Genomic DNA, 20,286 nt, shown 5'->3' with positions numbered 1-20,286 from the left:
TGTACAACTAGTTTACAAGGAATGCAAATAAGTGCAAAAAAATTAATTGAATTTATTTGTAGTCATGTAGAAATACCTACTGTTAACCAGATTTTTAGCAATACAAATTTGTCATCTTGTTCTTATGCAGGTGACACCAACGTGGTGCTGCCAGCAGGCACCAGATAGCCCTCAAGGACCATGAGTAGCCTGCAGGCCTGTTCTAAAATTAGCTAACCAGCGATGGGTTGTGATTTCCTAGGAATGTTATAGAAGTTAGCATTTGAAAATGTGATTATTGGCAGAGATTTCTAGAAATTACGTTTCACGTATTGTTTTTCCTAATTACTGTGAGAAGTCATTAACATGATCAGCGTCTTCACATATACTGAATAAAACTATAAACGCAACATTTTTGTATTTGCTCCCATTTCCTCATGAGCTGGACTCAAAGATTTAGAACTTTTTCAACATACACAAAAGGCCGTAGACATCTGGACGTTGACATCACACGTCCCAAAATGGACGTTAGCGCAGCCATTTTGGCAGCATAGAAAACGCGTCCTTCCATTGTTTAGGCACGCCTCCAAATTACTGCAGTTGTGTGGGTTTGTTATTTTTAATTGCAGTTATAATTGAGTTAACCTCGCAATAGCCAGATTGAAATTGTGATTCACTCGAGGGAGTTCTCCACAATATCAATCTGGGACTTTTCCACGGTGATTTGCTCGGGAAAGGCGGGACATGCTGTACAATACGTCGAGCTGATTGGATGATGCGGCATTGTGCATGTTTGTTCAGACCAATTGCGGCCACGGATGAAAATGTCTTCGTTCTCGTCGAAGGGGTGGAAAGAAGCACAAACATCTTACAAACACAAGCTAAAAATACATGAAGGGCATCTTGCTGTTCAACATTCAACAAGAAAACGGTGATTAATTCTGCAAGAACAGAATTAATTACAGAGTCCATTCGTCCATGTTAGGTTTGATTGTTTGCCCTGCCATCGGCGCTGGCTTCCTGGTTTCGTCACAGCTGCATGTCTCGGCCCAAAACAATGTCGCTCTGTGATTGTTGGTTTGGATCTATGGAAATCAACGGGCTACGTACACGATGTATTCTGTGGAGTTTGTGAACTCACAAATACTGCGAGAATTCCTCTTGCAGAGCAAGTTTATAATTGAGTATCATCGGTATAACAGTAAAAGCTAATGTTATATTTACGTATAATATCACCAAGCGGAAGCATGTAAACAAGAAAGGGCCAAATACCGACTCCTGCAGGACTCCACACATAACGTTGCATAGGTCAGATGCAGAGGTTGCATTGCCATGGATTACACGGTGCGTTCTCTCTGAGAGGTACAAATTAAACTATGAGAGTGTTGCCTGAAATACGAATACATGTTTGGAGGCATTCTAGTAGCATGTTATGATCAACGGTATCAAAGGCAACGCTATGATCGAGTAATAATAATATTGATAAAGTATTGGAGTCCATTGCTAGAAGATCATTAGTCACTTTAGCAATGGCTGTCTCAGTCGAATAATCGGCACCGAATCCCGACAGAAAAGGTCCATATCGGTTATTAGCGGCCATGTAATCATCAATCAAGTATTTTTGCAACAGTAGATTTGATACCGGCCTATAATTACAGACTTTCTGGGTCGAGGTTGGGTTGTTCAGAGGTTAAATAACAGCGGTTTTAAAAGCTACCGGAACAATGCCAGAGAGTGATATATTTACTACAAAACAATTCTGGTTATGTATAAAGTAAATATCAGCAGTTACCAAATATCATCAAAAGTTTTTTTCAGAGAAAGCAAACATCTCAGAGGATTTTTTACGTTTAAAAAAACAACCAGTTAGAACTAATATGAAGCTTCGCTGTGTCAGTGAAATGATTTACACTATGGAACAACTGCAGTGATGAAATGAAATCATGTAAAACAAAAAGTAGGTTTAAATACATCTTTAAAACTGAAATATTAAACAAATACAGAACAGAAAAGGAATAGAAAAACAGGTCAGATCAATAACATTGTGTTTTGTATCCAGCTAAGTCATTTTCTTTCAATTTCGTGGTTTATGTTATTTGTCTGACTTTGCTGTTACTTTTGCTATAACCTGAATAGGCTTTCAGGGTGAATTTAAGTGATACATTTGATAGGAATAAGGGGTGGGACTAAGTTATTTTACTTGTTTCTACACCCTTTTCGAACGGAATCCTGTTTTGAAACTTAATACGGGTAGAACAAACATGCTGTTATAGCTAAAGCTCGATTTTTATCTTATATATGTATTTATTTTACTTGTCAAATAGTTTGCCTCGCATAAAAAGATCTCATTTTATTTGAAATGCAGAATTGGAAAGGGCAATTTATGCATTTTATTTCTGTGTTCCAGTACAATTTTCCTTGAGAAATTGTATTATAGCCACTATGTGTGTTTCTAACATGTTTGTTTCGTACATTTTATTTTTGTACTTTACTTTTTATTACGAGAAACTGTAATGTAATGTAAAAGTCTTTACATCTTGGTATGTCGGATCGATGACATTTCATCAACATAAGAATACTCTCAGGAAGAGTATTTACAACAACCTTAAACTCTGGATTTTATTGGAATGCATTAAGTTAAAAAAAATGCTTTTAATTGATTTTAAAAGTTTACTTTAAATGAAAACAAAAAAATAACTAGGAGTTCTAACAATCCCTCTGCTCTCTCCTCATGATTATTATTATTCATTTATTTTGATAAGATTGCGACGTTTGTTTTTCCAAATGAAACGAAAAGCAGGATAAACAAATCTTGACATGGATTCCCAGTCTTGCTTGAAGACCATCTTGAGCACAATTCCAGTACGGGTATTCGCTAAGTTGGAGAAAATTACTGGTACCTCTCTGTTAAAGTAAGCGATAAAACAATAATAAAATGAAAAAATAAAGTAGAAATAAGGTAGTAGTAATAAATAAAAACCTTAATGAAAATTAACTCTGCCCGAAGCCACCTGGGATAGAGGCTCCAGGACCTAAAACTACATTTTGATGGCCACACATTTGAGTGCATCTTATATTTATTCTGTGTTCATAGAAAAATAGTTCCCCTTTTCAACTTTGAGCACATACCCCTCCAAAGGTTTCTGCATGCCGCTGGTACAGAGTACAATTAAATCTCAAAACGATCAAGGTTCGACAGAGAAAGCTTGTTCTCAGTCACATGGCAGGAGTCTTGCAACAGAATAATTACCAAAACCACACCGCTAAAAACACACACGAATGGCTACGGACAAAACATTGGACTAATAAGATGTGGCTGTTGATAAGCCCTGGTCGAAATCCTATTGAATATCTGTGGAAAGAAGCACCCTTCAAACCTCGGACAACTGGATCAGTTTGCAAAATACCTGCAAGGTGGTGCACAACTATCACTGAAATATACAGAAATTTTGCAGTAATTGTCAATTTGTCTTCAAAGGCTTTGCAACAAAACATTAAGTTAAGGGTATCATCGTTTGTGTAAAAAGCAATGTCAGATTTTTTTCTTGACGTATTTATTTATTATATCATATCTATCATTAACACTACCAGCAATTTTCTCCAAGCATAGCCTATACTAAAGCGTTTGTGGAATTAAGGCTGGCGACGGATCATGACATAACACTACAGTATCGTCAGAATACTACAGTATATCATCTTCAGACGCTGTCGCCATCTTCTGGGCCAGTATGAGAAATGCTATTGGTGACAATTTCAGGGAATCCAAAACAAATACACGAGACATTTTCCTATTGTGTCTTGTGCTATATCCTATTTTCGTCTATAAAATAAACATTTAAAATCTGGTATGAGACTTTTCCTTTCTCGTTTCAGAAAACAAACGAGAAACCAAGCTGTATTTTAATTGTGGTGTTTCTATTTTATTTTAAAACGTAAATCACTGCCAAGTTCACAAATTTTATTCACAAAATGATGTTATATAATGGCCATATAAAGTCAAAAGTTATTTTTAAATCCTAATCAATTTGAACCCCATGATAGCCTATTTGAATTATATAATGGCCATATAAAGTCAAAAGTTATTTTTAAATCCTAATCAATTTTACCCCCATGATAGCCTATTTGAATGTAAAACGTGGACATTTGAGCAGCAAGTGAATGAAGCATCTTGATCAAGCGCTCCACTTTGCCACATCAAATATGGCGGCGACGTCAGCGAACAATTCAGACCTCAAGGAGGTATTTAAAGATTTTACGTCTATGATTGCATTTCGTTGGTCTTCACCCCACCTCGGTAGCAGCAGCCGGGCGGAGAGGTGGACGCGCATCACAAGTCAGCTATGGCACCTATTGGACTAAAAGCCGTTGTTGGAGAAAGTAAGAAGTATTTTTATTGTTACTTTTTTGTTTATTTAATTACCGGCGGTGCACCGCCAAGCAACCTACAAATACCAAGTTAAATATACGTGTGAAGACTAGAACCATACGAAAACTTAAAATATATTATTTTCACATGATATTTCAATTTTAAACTGACTTCTATTACATTTTGATTTCGCGTGTTCACGTTTTTTTAAATGCTTGCATTTTTTTTTATAAAGTGCCTCAAAACGTTTTAACTTGTGTAATCTAGGCGTATTTCAAAACAAGCTATAGTTTGTACTATTGGCCTTTCTTCAAAGCTATTTTTGCTTTCGTTTGCAGAGTAAAATAAGTAAAATCATGCATTCTTAAATGCGATCTGTAAATTGTGATATGGTAATAAGCAGCCTCCAAATGATCGGTTGAGATGTTGACAACTTTTAGGGGGGAATTGTAATTGCAATTGTATTTTATTATTTTTTTCATGAAAATAAATATTTAGATCACTTAGAGTGAAGAGTTCATTTTAAAGAAACGTCGTCATTCTTAGGGCACCATTTAATGTAATACCCATTCAGCCATTTTCTGCACCGCTTAATCTGTTCATCTGAAAATGGTCAAAGACAGACTTCAACCTGGACTGGTCGCCAGTGAACTACATTTAATTACATTTTATTTAATAATAAAGCATAATTAAAGCATGTATGCAAAGTTACAGTGTAATATAATTATTAACAGAATAAAACATTGGTTTAAATAAGTTGGATCCCTGCAAACTACTGGACTTACCTTTGTCTCAAAATTTCCTTAAAACATCCATTGCAGATGTTTTTGTTTGATACTGAATCGTCAGCCATCAATTCAGTAATTATAACTGAGGTTGGTGCATTTTTGCATTCAAACCAGCATCTTTGAGACTACATATGGGGACCAAGTCAAAGATTTTTGCAAATATTGTTGTCGTTAAACCAGGAAGTCATGTCAGAATGTTACTGCCCTCCAAATGTCACTCTGAACATTGCAAACAAAACAGGATGTATGCAATTGTTTCAGAGGCTTGTTGTGGATCTATCTGGTTCTGAGGGTGGTTGCTTTTCTGTGACGTTGTCAGATGACACAGAACCACTCTGAAATAGTGATGGTGAGTCTTGTATGGGCTAAGAGGATTTGAAGCAGATTAGAGGCAGGGATTGCGTTTACCCTCCATGGAGGACAGACTAGATTGTTAAACCCCAGTGCTGGAAACTGGGACACTGTGTTGCCCATCCACCCAAGAAAAACAAAATGAGAAACATCAGTAGTATCCTAATGTTTTTGTTTGTTTTTGCTCCTTTGTTTTTGTTTCAAGTTCAGATCTATTGCTGCTCGAATAGTGGCTTCGTGAATACAGTTTTTTAACTTAAATTTGATTGAGTTTTTTACAACAATAGAGTATTTTGTACAATAATAAATAAAATAAAAACTAACAATATACGTATATGAAAATAACGGGTCGGGTCAAGATTTGGGTCATCAGTGTCATCTAAATAGTCATCTAAAGTATAGTCACTGCAATCAATGAGTGGCACAGCCACAAACACTCCACCTAATGTGTATTGCCTAGTTGGACCTCAATATTAAATCTTCCACATGGCACCATCTCTTTCTAAAAATGTGCATTTGGAGTCTTAATAAGTAAGTTATCTTTTGCATCTGATAGAGTTCTCTCAATTTTTTAATCAAAAAATTAAAGGAGGGAGGTTCAGTTTGCAACCAAGAGCTTGTAATGCATTTCAGAGCTGCTGTGAAAAGAATGTTTAAGAGATATGTTGCAGCCTGTCCCTGCACCCCTGGTAGAATGGTACCAAGTACAGCCACCATTGAGTTCCTTGGTATTGTAACTTGAAAAATCTGGTTTATGGCCCTGTACACTTCATCCCTGAAACCCTGTAGTTTGGAGCAAGACCAAAAAATATGTGTGTGATTAGGCACCTCAGTGCCACAGTTCCTCCAACACAGACTCGGAACATTAGGGGTCATCTTAGCAACAATGTCTGGGGTCCTGAAATATCTACAACATATCTTCCATTTAAATCATCTCCATGTGTTGGAGTTAGTGGTGTGGTGTGCCACCGTACATACCTCTTTCCACTTTTCATCAGATATAATCTGGCCCGCCTCCACCTCCCATCTTTGTTTTGCAAAAATGGGTCGATCATGAGCCAATAATACAAATATTTTACAAAGATTTGTAATAACTTTTTTGTCCTCTTGCCGTTTTTGAAATTTAATTTTAAAAAATTCAATTGGTGATGGGTCCATTATTTTTCCCCATTCTTAATGAGATGTCAAAAAAGACAGTATTTGCAAATACTGTACCTAAAAAAAAAATCACTTTTTGAAGCTGTGAATTTCTCCCTAGTTGTTCGAATGACAATAAACCGTTTTTATCCATCAAGTGATAAACATAGACAAGACCCTGATCAGCCCATTTCCGAAAGTGCACATCTAAATTATTTTGAGTGAAGGATTTCAAGTGTGCAATTCTAGACAGAGCAGAGAGGTGAGTTGGCAGCTTGAAAGCAAGTCTGACTCTCTTCCATAGGTCAAGCGAGGTTTTAGTCCACCTTTTTAAACCCAAAACCGGAAAGTCGACAAATGGCAATACTTGCAAAGGTACAAGAGCACTTTGTTCAATGCTTAACCATCTCGTATGAGCATTACTTTGCATCCATGAAATCAAAGGTTTCAATTGTGCTGCCCAGAAATAATATTTCAGATTCGGTAAGTTAAGTCCACCTTCTTCCTTAACTCTTTGAAGTGTTTTATATTTTATCCGGGGGCGCTTCCCCTGCCATATGAATTTAGATTTTTTTTTTCCATTTCTTCAAATGTAGACCTAGGTATTTCTAAAGGCAGCATTTGGAATAGGTATAAAAACCTTGGTAAAACATTCATACGAATGGATTCTATGCGTCCAAGGAGTGAGAGAGGCAGTGCTGACCAACGATCTAAGTCGTTTTTTATAGTAGTAATTATTCTGCCATAATATGCATTACACAAGTTGTCTAATGAGATGGGAATATAAATTCCCAAATACTTTATTCCCTCTTTTGGCCAACGAAACCCGCTTTGTCGTTTAAGCTCCAGTGGGATATCACCCAAAACATCCATGGCCTCTGTCTTATCAACATTGATTTTATACCCAGAGTAATACCGATATAATGATAACTTCTTCATTAGACATGGAATTGTAGAGGACGGTTCAGTCAAATATATAAGGACGTCGTCGGCATACAGAGATATTTTATGTTCTTCTTTGCCAATCAACACTCTTTTTATATCATCATCATCTCTGATGAGTTGTGCTAGTGGTTCGATACTGATAGCAAAGAGCAAAGGTGACAGTGGGCATCCCTGCAGGCATCCACGTTCCAAATTAAACCTTGCAGACCGGAACCCGTACACCCTAACAGCTGTTTGAAGGGAAGAATATATTGTTTCAATCCAATCGATAAATTTAGTTGTCCTCGTCTTATTCTGTCTTTGATGTGATAACATATTAAGTAAGCGCCTTAAGTTATTTCCATAGTGCCTCCCAGTAATAAAAGCAGTTTGATCTGGATGAATGATTTTAGTTATTATTTTGAGCCACAATTGGTAGGATCTTTGCCATCCTTATGTAATACTACTATTGCAGCTTCTGACCAGGATGAAGCCATTGTTTTGGCTTGTAATCTGATAATAGCCCTTGAAGTTCTTCACGAGGTCTGCTAGGTTAGGTAACGTCCCTTGTTTGTGTTTATGTTCCAGTTTACGGATTTTGGCCTCTAATTCTAATTGTTTAGCAATCTTACGTCGCTTTCTTGCTAAACTGTAAGAAATCATACTCCCTCTTAGATAAGCTTTAGCACAATCCCACAATACAATAGGAGATATGCCTGGAGTATTGTCTGTGTCCAAATAGTTCTTAAACTCAGTTTTAATAAAATTGATAAATTCTGTGTCGTTAAGGAGAGAGGCATTTAATCTCCATTGCTTTGGAGTTGGTGTCAAGCCCAGATCCAACTGCAGAACGACCGGAGCGTGGTCTGAAATTGTGATGGGCATGATATTTATGTCTTAGACTCTAAACAGTTCAGCTTTAGGAGTAAAAAAAAAGAAAAAAAAAAAAGAGTCAATCGTATAGGTTGCATGTCTGTTAGAGTAAAATGTAAAGTCTCTCCCTTTCAGGAATTTGCATCTCCACACATCTACAATACCTGCCTCTGCAGACAAATATTTGAGATTTTTTCCCATTTTTGATATGCCGGTTTGAGATGCAGACTGCCTATCTTGTTGCCAGAGCTATGCTCCGCGATCCTATTAAATAATAACTTTACAATACCCGGTTGATCCTCATTTGGGGCATAGACATTAACAATAGAGACTGCAATGCCATCTAGGAGACCATTCACCAGTATAAACCTGCCTTCTTCATCTCTATGTACTAACGTTTCAACAAAATTAATTTGTCTGTGCTTTCAATATTGCCACCCCTCTTCTTTTCCCAGAGCAGTGAGACGAATAATACACTTTATCAGCCCAGGATTTCCTTAGTTTCTGGTGTTCATCATCTGATAAATGTGTTTCTTGCAATAAAGCAATTTGGCATTTGAGGTGTTTCAGCTGTAATATTTTCTTTTTTTTTGATCAGGCTATTCAAACCTCTCACATTGTAACTTATAATTGTCAGAGGACTCATGTCACCATAGTAGTTATTGTAAAAACAAGGCAATTTAAGGATTGCTTACAGGGAGAAGAGAGGATCAAGTGAAGAGAGGTACAGTAATGACCACATATGTAATGACAGCTGTGCGCAGGAATGTTGGATCAAAATAAAGAACTTCTACATTTGGAGAAATGTCACCATAGCATGCAAGGAATGAAAGCTCTATTATTCTATTAAATATAACTAGATCTCCGGGGAACATGAAGATCAAAATGCAAGAAAAAACAACACTAATAACAAAATTACAAACATGTGAAATGCAAAAATGTGGGATAATATCCCTAACTCTTTTACTGCCAAAGACGTTAAATGACATTCTGCAAAAACCTACGGAGGAGCGCCAAAGACGTTAACTCTTTCACTGCCAGACGTTTTCAGAAACGGGTTGTCCCCACTGCCAGCCGATTTAAGCATTTTGAGTGATCTTTCAAGGTCCACAGAAAATGTTGTGTTTGGACTATGGAAACACACATACTACCAAATAGAAAATGGTTACTTTCACCGAAATTCTCTGTTTTGAAACAAAAAACGGAGAAAAAGAGCTTTTTGTGAAACTGTTATTTCATGCACTCTAGTGAATTGTACACTTTTTGTCCATAAATGATGCCACAAACACCTAAATAGTGCTTTACTTCTGTAAAACGCTTTCACCAACAATGAAAAAGTGTTTTTTGATTGCAAAATACGTTTATTTCCATTCAACAGTGTAACAATTTGACAAAACAATTTCGCAAACTATTTACAAATGTGTGCAACTGTGGTACTACTTACAATTATGTGGATGTTTCAAATACAGTTTTTCCTTTTGTAACGCTCTCCTGCGTGCAAGGAGACGCACAGCAGTTTACTTTCACTTTCGCATTGGTCCGTTTTGCGTGCAAACGTTACACTTTCTTGACGGCCTTTTTTTCCGGGGAATAAAAAGCAAGTAGCAGACTGTACACACTTCCTCCGATGAATATGCATTGGACTTGGGGCACTCTCCGTCGTCCGATCGAACGTCCGCCTGTGCGTGCTCGGTTGTGCTCCGCGTTACGACACCGTCATAGCCGCCGCGTCAGCGGTTCCAATTTCGCCGTCAAGCTCGGATTCACCTTCATCATCATCGATGATGATCATCGTCGTCATCAATGTACTATTTTAGCGTTGGTCGATGCCTTTCGTCTTGTAAGTGTAGAGCTGCTTGCAAACGCTCGCCATTGCCCGTTCCCTCCTCCATCTAGCTCCATCTAACGTCTTCTACTGCCGCGTCAATGCTTCCCAACCACGGAGTCACCTCCCTCATCTTCATCATCGATGATGATCATCGTCGTCAACAATGTGCTCTTTCAGCGATGCTTTTGGTCTTTGAAAAAAACGGCTCAGGCGTGAGCTCCTCGCGACCGGCCGCCATTTTTCCTTTGTCTTCCATTCTCATCTCCTGCTCGACACTCTAGCTCCGCCTCTACTGACGCCCACCCGATCTTGTCAAAAGAGAGTCATCGCTGCCCTCTAGGGGCCAAAAATAGTCATTAGGCACAACAGACCGGTTGGAAACTTTCACCACAGCTCCGGAAGCCTTGCCCGCACCAGTTTCAAAAAAAAAATGTAAAAAAATTGGATGACGTCTTTAGACGTCATTGGCAGTGCTCCGTAGGTTTTTACTTGACGTCTATAAACGTCAATGGCAGTGAAAGAGTTAAAAGACATCCTCCCATTTTTAATTTTTTTTTTTTTTTGAAACGGGTGCTGGGAAGGCTTGCGGATCTGTCCTGAAAGTTTCAAGCAGGTCTCGTGAGCCTAATGACTATTTTTGGCCCCTAGAGGGCAGCGATGACTCTCTTTTGACAAGATCGGGTGGGCGTCAGTAGAGGCGGAGCTAGAGCTTCGAGCAGGAGATCAGAATGGAAAACAAAGGAAAAATGGCGGCCGGTCGCGAGGAGCTCACGCCCGAGCAGTTTTTTTCAAAGACCAAAAGCATCGCTAAAAGAGCACATTGTTGACAACGATGATTATCATCGATGATGAAGATGAGGGTGGTGACTCCGTGGTTGGGAAGCATTGACGCGGCAGTAGAAGACGTTAGATCAGAGGTGGGCATCGAGGGCCAGAGTCCTGCAGGTTTTGCATGTTGCCCTTTTCCAACACAGCTGATATATGATCAGCTCATCAGCAAGCTCTGCATAAGCCTGATAACGATCCTGTTGATTGGAATCAGCTTGTGTTGGAAGTGAGAAACCTCCAAAACCTGCAGGACTTCGGCCCTCGAGGACCGAGATTGCCCACCTCTGCGTTAGATGGAGCTAGATGGAGGAGGGAACGGGCAATGGCGAGCGTTTGCAAGCAGCTCTACACTTACAAGACAAAAGGCATCGACCAACGCTAAAAGAGTACATTGATGACGACGATGATCATCATCGATGATGATGAAGGTGAATCCGAGCTTGACGGCGAAATTGGAACCGCTGATGCGGCGGCTATGACGGTGTCGTAACGCGGAGCACAACCGAGCACGCACAGGCGGACGTTCGATCGGACGACGGAGAGTGCCCCGAGTCCAATGCATATTCATCAGAGGAATTGTGTGCAGTCTGCTACTTGCTTTTTATTCCCCGGAAAAAAGGCCGTCAAGAAAGTGTAATGTTTGCACGCAAAACGGACCAATGCGAAAGTGAAAGTAAACTGTTGTGAGAGTCCTGGCATCTCCTTGCACGCAGGAAAGCGTTACAAAAAGAAAAACTGTATTTGAAACATCCACATAATTGTAAGCAGTACCACAGTTGCACACATTTGTAAATAGTTTGCGAAATTGTTTTGTCAAATTGTTACACTGTTGAATGGAAATACAGACACTCCCCTACTTACGAACATTCGAGTTACGAACAACGGTACATACGAACATTTCTGCGCGTACAGTATGTCGAAAAATGTTCGGAAAGAAATGCTGTAAGTTAGATTTTGTATTGCGCGTAGTGCTTCTTTCCGCCGCTAATACCGACGATTGGCGCTGTGAGAGCTCATTGGAGGCTGAGCAACGTGGCGAGGAGGAGGAGGAAGAAACGCCGGTCCCCATGAAGCAGGAAATAACTTTTGAAGCCGATTCCAGCGACGACGAAGAATCTCTCATGATATAAAATCCTCCTCTTCCTCCTCCTCCTTCATCTCCTTAAGCATCGAGTACATCTTCCAAAAGTAAGTTAAACTTCATTTTATTTATCTTATTACGTACATGTCAGTAGGGTGGGGCTTTAGGACCCAGATGCGGGAAGGCAGAGCAAGGAGGCCGAGGTGTAGTCCAAGAAAAAAGGTTTTAATTTCTAATCAAAAAAGCTATCTTCAAAGTACAAAATAAATTGAACTAACAAAACATGAATCTAAACATGGCTAAACAACTTAGGCAAATCTAACAGCATGACATGGTTCCTGACAAGGCAAAAAAGACAGCGTGACGTGGAGAAAGACTTACAACAACAGCAACAATGAACCGACACAGACAGGGGGGAGACACCCGACTAAATACACCAACACTAATGACATAACAAGACACACCTGGCTGAGGGCACTGATTGGATGACACATGAGGGTAATGGGGAAACAATCATGAATCAGGGTTGACACACACACCACACGAGGAAGGGCAAGTGACCAGAAACGAGAGGAGTCAATTTTCAAACTAAAACAGGAAATGACAAGACAAGGGGAACACACAAGGAAAACAGAAGCTAAACATGACCGGACTAAACAAGACTGAAAATAAACATGACAGTACATGTACAAACTGTGTGTGTGTCTTTCGCTCTCTCTCTCTAACATACGTAGTACAGTACAGTACTGTACGTATTCTCTCCATTTTATTAAAAGTTTTTTTCAGTACAAACCAATGCAGGTTACTTGTACAAGCCTTAAACATACTTATATAAACCTTCAATATACTTATATAGGCTTTAAACATAAATTATAATACAAAATATAGCACTGAAGCAACTTACGAACAAATTCACCTTACGAACGATCGTCGGAACGTAACTCGTTCGTAAGGTGGGGAGCGTCTGTACACGTATTTTGCAATCAAAAAACACTTTTTCATTGTTGGTGAAAGCGTTTTACAGAAGTAAAGCACTATTTAGGTGTTTGTGGCATCATTCATGGACCAAAAGAAGTGTACAATTCACTCGAGTGCATGAAATAACATCGTTTCACAAAAAGCTCTTTTTCTCCGTTTTTTGTTTCAAAACAGAGAATTTCGGTGAAAGTAACCATTTTCTATTGTTGATTACTGAAGAACGGAATAAGGTAGAAACAAACTTTTTTTTCTGATGAAAGATGAGAGTCCAATCTTTCATTTGGTAGTATGTGTGTTTCCATAGTCCAAACACAACATTTTCTGTGGACCTTGAAAGATCACTCAAAATGCTTAAATCGGCTGGCACTGGGGACAACCCGTTTTTGAAAACGTCTGGCAGTCAAAGAGCTAAGCTATTTAAGCAGCAAAAAAACACTGTTTGACACAATGTACTTTAACCACTCCAAAAGGGAGGAGCAAAAACCAAACTGAATTAACCAAAACAAAACAGCATTGGAGCTCAGGCTCCTTCAGATCATATAAGAAATTAAAGCAAAGAAGGAAAAAAAACGACAAGTGTACAGTTGTAGTCTACAAAAAAAAAAGCTAATTATACAACATTTTTCTGTCTGAATATGCAATTACAGGTAAGGAGAAAAAAAACTTATGGAACTAATAAACCAAATTGTGCAAAAAATATATGCCATTGTGCACACCAGCTGAGACTGGCTGTATGTTTTCGAGCACACAGTACCTTAAGATTACCCTTCAGTCACAGAAAGGATAGTAGACTGGATGTAAGTCATGGCTTTGGCGGGATCTTGAAACTCCAGGCTTTCATTGTTGAAGGTGATTCGGAATCTTGCTGGATAGAACAATCCAAAACGCACGTCACGGCGCCCCCGCAAAGCTTTCCGTGCATCTGTGAATGAGGCTCGGGCTTTCGCAACTCCCGTGGTGTAGTCCGGAAAAAAGTTGATCCTTTTTCCATTGTACATCAGCGGAGCTTTCTCCCTGGCTCTTCTCAAGATGTCCACAGCATCTCCATCATAGTGCATCTTGGCAACGATCACTCGGGGCCTGTCGTCACCTGGCTTCCTGGGTGCAAGTGTACGGTGCGACCGATCAACTTTGACATCCCTGTACAGCTGAAGAACTTGTCTGATGATTTTAGACACTTCCTTTGGACTACTGGAGTTCGAATATTCATCGATGCCCACAATGTGGATGTTTCCACACCTCATTCTTCCTTGCAAATCTTCACACTTCTCCTGAAGTGATTTTACGTCGTTCTGGAGACCTTTTACCGTGGCTTTCATCGTGGGTTGCATCATCAGACCATGTAGACATGTCATCCTTCACTTCCTGGACGTCGGCTTCGATGCTATCAAATCGAAGATTCACCGCAACAGCGCTGTTAGCAATCTCGGCCAGCGCAGCCTGGAGCTCAGCTTTGAGAGCGGCAAAGTCATTCGCCAAGGCGTTTTTAAGGTCCTCTCTTATAATTTGGGTGATGTCGCCTCTCAAGGTCGTCAGAATCTGAGCCTTGATGTCGTCGCCCTTGTCACGAGGTGACAGTGAACTCTTGGAGTTGTCCGATTCTGCAGCTTGTAGCCTCGTAGCTGTTGGGCTTCTCACCAGCGCCGTCGAACTTAAATTTCTGTAGCTTATCCGCCATGCACAGAGATGAGCCACGTTAGCGAGTCCTTGAAGGTTCAAAGTTGTAATACACAAATTTGCGTATCAAAAGAGCAGGAAAAATGTCGCTTTTTAAGTGAAATGAGAAAAAGTCTCAGTAGGTGGGTTGCCAGTAGATGGGTTGCCAGTAGACTGGTTGCCAGCCAATCGTGTACTGTCTGAAGCCAGCTGGGATAGGCTCCAGCACCCCCGCGACCCTTGTGAGGAAAAGCGGTCAAGAAAATGGATGGATGGATGGATGGATGGATGGATGGGTGGAGGAAAAGTCAGATGCACAAATACTTGTCACTCTCTTTACAGTTTATCATCCCTGCAGTAATCTGTTCATGCTCTCTTATGCTCAGATGGGTATACTCCTGCTCCACTACCCTCATTTGGCATTTTGGCACCACTAGTGCAAAAATATATGTTGAAAAAATACTTAACGGCAGTGGTTCTCAACTGTTGTGACCCTGAGACCCACATCATCCTATTGTTTCAAAGACACACCCCACTTTTATAAAAATTACGAACAAAGAATTTTGAACAATATCCTCACTAGGGTCGCGGGCATGCTGGAGCATATCCCAGCCAATCGCAGGATTTAAAAAAATAAATAAATAAGTAAAAATTCCGAGTTTGGTTGAAATGCACCTCAAGCTGACCACAACACATCAAGAATTTGATGATGATGATGATGATGGATTTCAGAGAAATGTATTTCTCTTTTTTATTAAAAAAAAAAAAAAAGGAGGCCTACGAGCCTAATGTCTAATATGTAAGTATACGTATCGTTTATACATTAGTCTGCTTGCGAGATGCGAGTAAGATGGCCACCCTGTCGCTTCAACGGCTTGCACGGACGGGCGTGTATGGACTATCGTGCTATCCAGTAGTATATACAGATCAGTGAGACGAACACGGGAGAAGTGACAATGGCGGGTGATTTCAATACAATGATATCACGCAAAATATTGTGCTGTAAAAGCTAAAGAGGTTGCGCAAAACGACTACGACACTATCCGCCATTGTTGACAGACTGGCGGTTCGCGCGCAGTCACACGAGAATTACTTCATCACTGGAGGATTAACCCGCATATGGTGTCCAAATTGGAAAGTACGGAGTGCGTTTTGAAATCCTTCCACTCTGGAGCCCGGTTCCAAAAATGGTCGGTTTTAAGCTCCGAAAAGGCCGCCGCTGTGTGGATGAACTGCCCAAACGGTAATAAACTTGTGCGTATACATTGAAACGGGCTTTCGTGTGGACGGGATCTGAGTAGCTAATCGTTGGAAACACCTGTGTTGGCTGTGGGAGACATGGAAAACAGGCTGGATGAGGTACTTGAGAACCGTGGTTGGGAACCACACAATTAGAGAGTGTGACAGCAAAAATTCCTTCATGTAAGTTCTTTTTAGCATATTATTTTTCTTAATTGTAACGGATGGATGGATGGGTGTTTGTTTGTTAATTCCACCTAATTGGTAAAAAAATTATTATTATTATCCGCAAAAAGTGTGTCGCTGTCGAGTAAAGCCTGGCTTATACTTCTGCGTTTGCTCTTGTGTTAATGACCGGCAGCCTATAATATAAACGTTAAAAAATGAAACGCTATAGCCATTAGTTTTTTTGTTTTTGTTTTTTACATTTTCTATGGGTGGTGTCCCTCAAGATTTCTTTGATTAAAAAAGTGTGCAGTGGCTCAAAAAAGGTTGACAAACACTGTCTTAAAGCAAAGGTAGTTATCACAAAAAGCCAGCAGGTGGCAGCAGAGTATAAGAGATCAGCCAGGCCCGAGTTGCAACAAGCTTTTTTACAAGTGTTTTCACCACGAATGTGAATATTAATGAAACTTCGCTATATTCTAATGCTAATTTCTGCAAAACGGAAAGATATACAAATATAAGTTTTTTTTCCTGATGAAAGAAGATACTCTAATCTTTCTTTTGGTAGGTTCAATGTTTTTATAGCAACGTAACACAATATTCTGTGGGTCTTGCAAAATCAGTCAAAATCTAGTAAAACAGCCGGGAGCGAAGGAGGTTGCTTCAGTGAAAATGGCTGGCAGTGAATGAGTGTTAAATGATTTGCCTGTTTCTCAATTCACAGAAATAATGAACGGTGTCATCAAAAAGGCAAGAGAAAAAGGAAAATGGAAAGTAAGTGTATTTTTTTCTTCTAGATTCACATGAAGATTAAACATTCAATTCCCCGCTATGAATAGTTCTGTCTCACTCCTTTGTAGGTGCTTGTGGTGGACAAGCTGAGTATGAAGATGATTTCCTCCTGTTGCAAGATGACAGACATCATGTCAGAAGGAATCACCAGTGAGTATCACTCTTTTTACCAGTTCAGATTCATCTGAAAGACACCATCATTCTTTTGATTGTTAACGTCAGGACTGAGGGGGTCGCAGTATTCTCTTTGTTTTGTCTTTTATGCTTATGCTGCAAAGTGCTAAGTGAGCTCTGCAGCTGTCTGATCAAGGCCGCAGCTTCTGGGTCTTGGGGCACCTTTGCTCAATAATGTGGCTTGAAAAGAAATGTACCTGCTCCTCAAGACATTTTATCCGCTTTTGTATTTTTATTTTTTGGTTGAGTTCCTTTCTTGGTGATGAGAAAATATGAAATCATTTTTCATTCGTTGGAAAATGTAGGTGACAGTCAGTGTATCCAGATTGGCAACAATTCCAAAATATATTTTTATGCAAACACAACACTGCTCATCATCAAAAGGTTGCATGCCGATGGTAGCTGGGTTTTTTCCTGCTGAAATTACGGCCTGTAAGGAATTATGAACAGTTTGAAATAGCTTTCAGTCTTAGTACAAACCCTTCAAGCTTTTGACTGAAAAAAAGCCTACTGGAACCATTGAGATTTATTTGTTTTTAATCAGAGTACTTTAAATAAGTGTAGATGTGTGGGAAAATTCTGTCTACATGCCATCAACATATTGGACATGAAGAGCTCAATGGCCATCTTGTCTTTCATGGCCTAAAATTATTTGTCAAATTTAAAAATAATTGAAATTAGGAATGCTCTGATCGATCGGCCACCGATCATGATTGGCCGATATATCTTTAGGTCACCGATGTCCTGTTTGACTTGCGGAAGGGCTTTGGGATGAGGAGTCCAATACTCTGGTTTATTTTTCAGGGCCACACAGGTCGTGTGATTAAGATCCACCAGTACCAACAAGTTTGTCAATAGCTTCCATTAAAATAAACAATCAAATGAAATGAGAGCAGATAGTATTTAAGTAATTCAATCCCCAAAATGTGTAAAATAAATAAATAAAAATACTTCTCTCTTTCTCTCCCTCTCTCCCAAAAACGTGTGGACATGTTTTTTTTATGTTTTTTTTTTTTTAATGCAAAAGCATACAGAAGGGCTCTGATGCAGCTTCTGACCTGAAGAGGTTGCTTAAAGCAATGATAGTTATTACAAAAAATGGCCAGCAGGTGGCAGCGGCGTATAAGAGATTAGCGAGGGCCATGTTGCAACAAGCTCTTTTTTTCCACTGTTTTCAACACATTTGTGAATAATGCTGAAACTTAGCTATATTATAATGCTAATTGCTGCAAAACGGAAAAAGATACAAATAAACTTTTTTTCCTGATGAAAGGAGAGACTAATCTTTCTTCCATGTTTTCAAGAGCAATAGAACACAATATTCTTAGGTCCTTGCAAAATCAATCAAAATCCAGTAAAACAGTGAAGGAGGTTGCTTCATTGAAAATGGCTGGGAATGAATGAGTTAATAACAAATTTCTTAATATAACCTTCATTGTTCCTTTTCACAGTTGTCGAGAACATATCCAAGCGGCGCGAGCCTCTGCCCAGCATGGAAGCCATCTATCTGATAACACCCTCAGATGAGGTAATAAGAAATCGGTCTCATACAAAAAACACAAAGCATAGTTTTAAAAAGTTTAACAAAGACTATTGCATTAGTAGCCTGACTGAGCAACAAAGACATTCCTTGATTAATTACCATGTTGATTTTACATACAATAAAATCAGTAAGTTGCTCTAAAACGATAATGATTAACGCGATTGCTGATAAATCTTTATACCATAGGTTGGTGGTTTAATTTCACATAGAATTGTCATGGAGTTTAAGCATGTGAGTTTAGGTAAAGGAAGTGTGTCTTTAGTCACACTCATGGATTTTTTTTTTAGCAGTAACAACTTTTTACACAAGTTCATTAGAAATGCTATCGTTATCTGCTGACAGTCTGTTGAGGGTCTGATTGATGACTTCAGAGATCCACAGTCTCCAAGGTATAGAGCGGCCCACGTCTTCTTCACTGACAGTGAGTAGCACAAAACCATTTCAAGTCATTTGTAATCTTGAATCAATACATGCAATGAATGACTATAATATTTTATAACAATATACTGTATATATATAATATTCTATAATACTGACAATAATGCTTGTTTACTGCTGAGGAACACAGTTCCTATTAGAATAAACCTCAACCATATAACCATGGTTATATGGGACTTTTTTTGTCTCTTAAAATAAAAAACTATTTAATGTAATCATTAATTGTTTCACTTGGTGAATATTTATTGAATTTAATACAATTTGTGTTTATTACAGCAATTCCAGACTCCATGTTTGGTCTCCTGACCAACTCTCGCGCCTCCAAAGCCATGAAGGCCTTGACTGAGATCCATGTAGCCTTTCTGCCCTATGAATCTCAAGTAAGAAAGTGTGTTTTATCAGCTTGTTATTACCTGATCAAGGTTAAATCACGATGGTGGTTATATTTTCATTAAAGCTGCATTAAGCAAGTTTAAATGTTAAAATTACAGATTTTTACACATCTATGTACAGAAGCAATGCACTGATGTGTAGAGAAAGCCCTAACGTGTTTACAACAACTGCGTCGATAAGCCTATAAAATAGTCGTGTGCGCTCCCATCTCCGGGTAGAGTTTCCAATTTTTTCTTCACTTCCGCATTGTTTTATTGTTTTCTTTTTTTGCGTGATTTGAATGTATTGTTGGAATGCAAAAAATAATAAGTTTCCACTTTTGCGCCATAATGCGTAGAAGAAGAAGTGTTGACCCTGAGACACTTGGAATAAACAACAACTGCAAGTTTTTAAATTGATGGAACTCTGGAACTCTGTCACAGTGGCCTCTTGCCAGAAGACTTTCTGTTCGCTCGTGCTTGCATAGGCCTGCGCGGCTCATGTCATGGAGGCTGCATTTACACTTTAGTCCAGAGGTGGCAGGCGCGTGTAAAAAGTTTCAAACTTGATTAATGCAGCTTTAATATTTGTGTGTATTTAGTGAACCTATTCTATATGATTGGATGTTTTGGTGTTTGGCCAGAATAGCAAATAACTAAATAGATAAATGAATAACTACCCAACCAATGTCCGTTTAGAGGCAATTAAATTATTGTTACAGATCTAAATGACAGATCTTGCGATTTCAGGCTAACAAGCATTTGTGGCCATTTA

General features: G+C 39.1%; 2 protein-coding genes across 4 annotated transcripts in view; both read left to right on the top strand.

The window, feature by feature from the left end:
• Positions 1 to 389, top strand: part of top3b (DNA topoisomerase III beta) — a 72,739-nt gene extending 72,350 nt beyond the window's left edge. The window contains exon 18 of the mRNA XM_077561384.1: positions 1 to 389. This exon is cut by the window's left edge and continues 715 nt beyond it. The gene's annotated coding sequence lies outside the window, so the exon portion shown is untranslated.
• Positions 390 to 4,214: 3,825 nt separating this feature from the next.
• The window catches only part of LOC144048476 (syntaxin-binding protein 1-like), a 37,499-nt gene continuing 21,427 nt past the window's right edge, over positions 4,215 to 20,286 (top strand). For all 3 annotated transcript variants that reach the window (XM_077560487.1, XM_077560486.1, XM_077560485.1), the window contains exons 1-6: positions 4,215 to 4,356; positions 16,918 to 16,967; positions 17,054 to 17,135; positions 18,611 to 18,687; positions 19,045 to 19,123; positions 19,417 to 19,520. In XM_077560487.1, the coding sequence (XP_077416613.1) occupies positions 4,320 to 4,356; positions 16,918 to 16,967; positions 17,054 to 17,135; positions 18,611 to 18,687; positions 19,045 to 19,123; positions 19,417 to 19,520 (429 nt within the window). In that variant the 5' untranslated portion in view covers positions 4,215 to 4,319. The remainder of the gene's footprint in view (positions 4,357 to 16,917; positions 16,968 to 17,053; positions 17,136 to 18,610; positions 18,688 to 19,044; positions 19,124 to 19,416; positions 19,521 to 20,286) is intronic.

The sequence above is a fragment of the Vanacampus margaritifer genome, chromosome 3 (genome assembly GCF_051991255.1).
Source record: "Vanacampus margaritifer isolate UIUO_Vmar chromosome 3, RoL_Vmar_1.0, whole genome shotgun sequence".
NCBI lineage: Eukaryota > Metazoa > Chordata > Actinopteri > Syngnathiformes > Syngnathidae > Vanacampus > Vanacampus margaritifer.
Note: the sequence above shows the minus strand (reverse complement) of the source record. Positions and strands in the feature narration are given on the sequence as shown.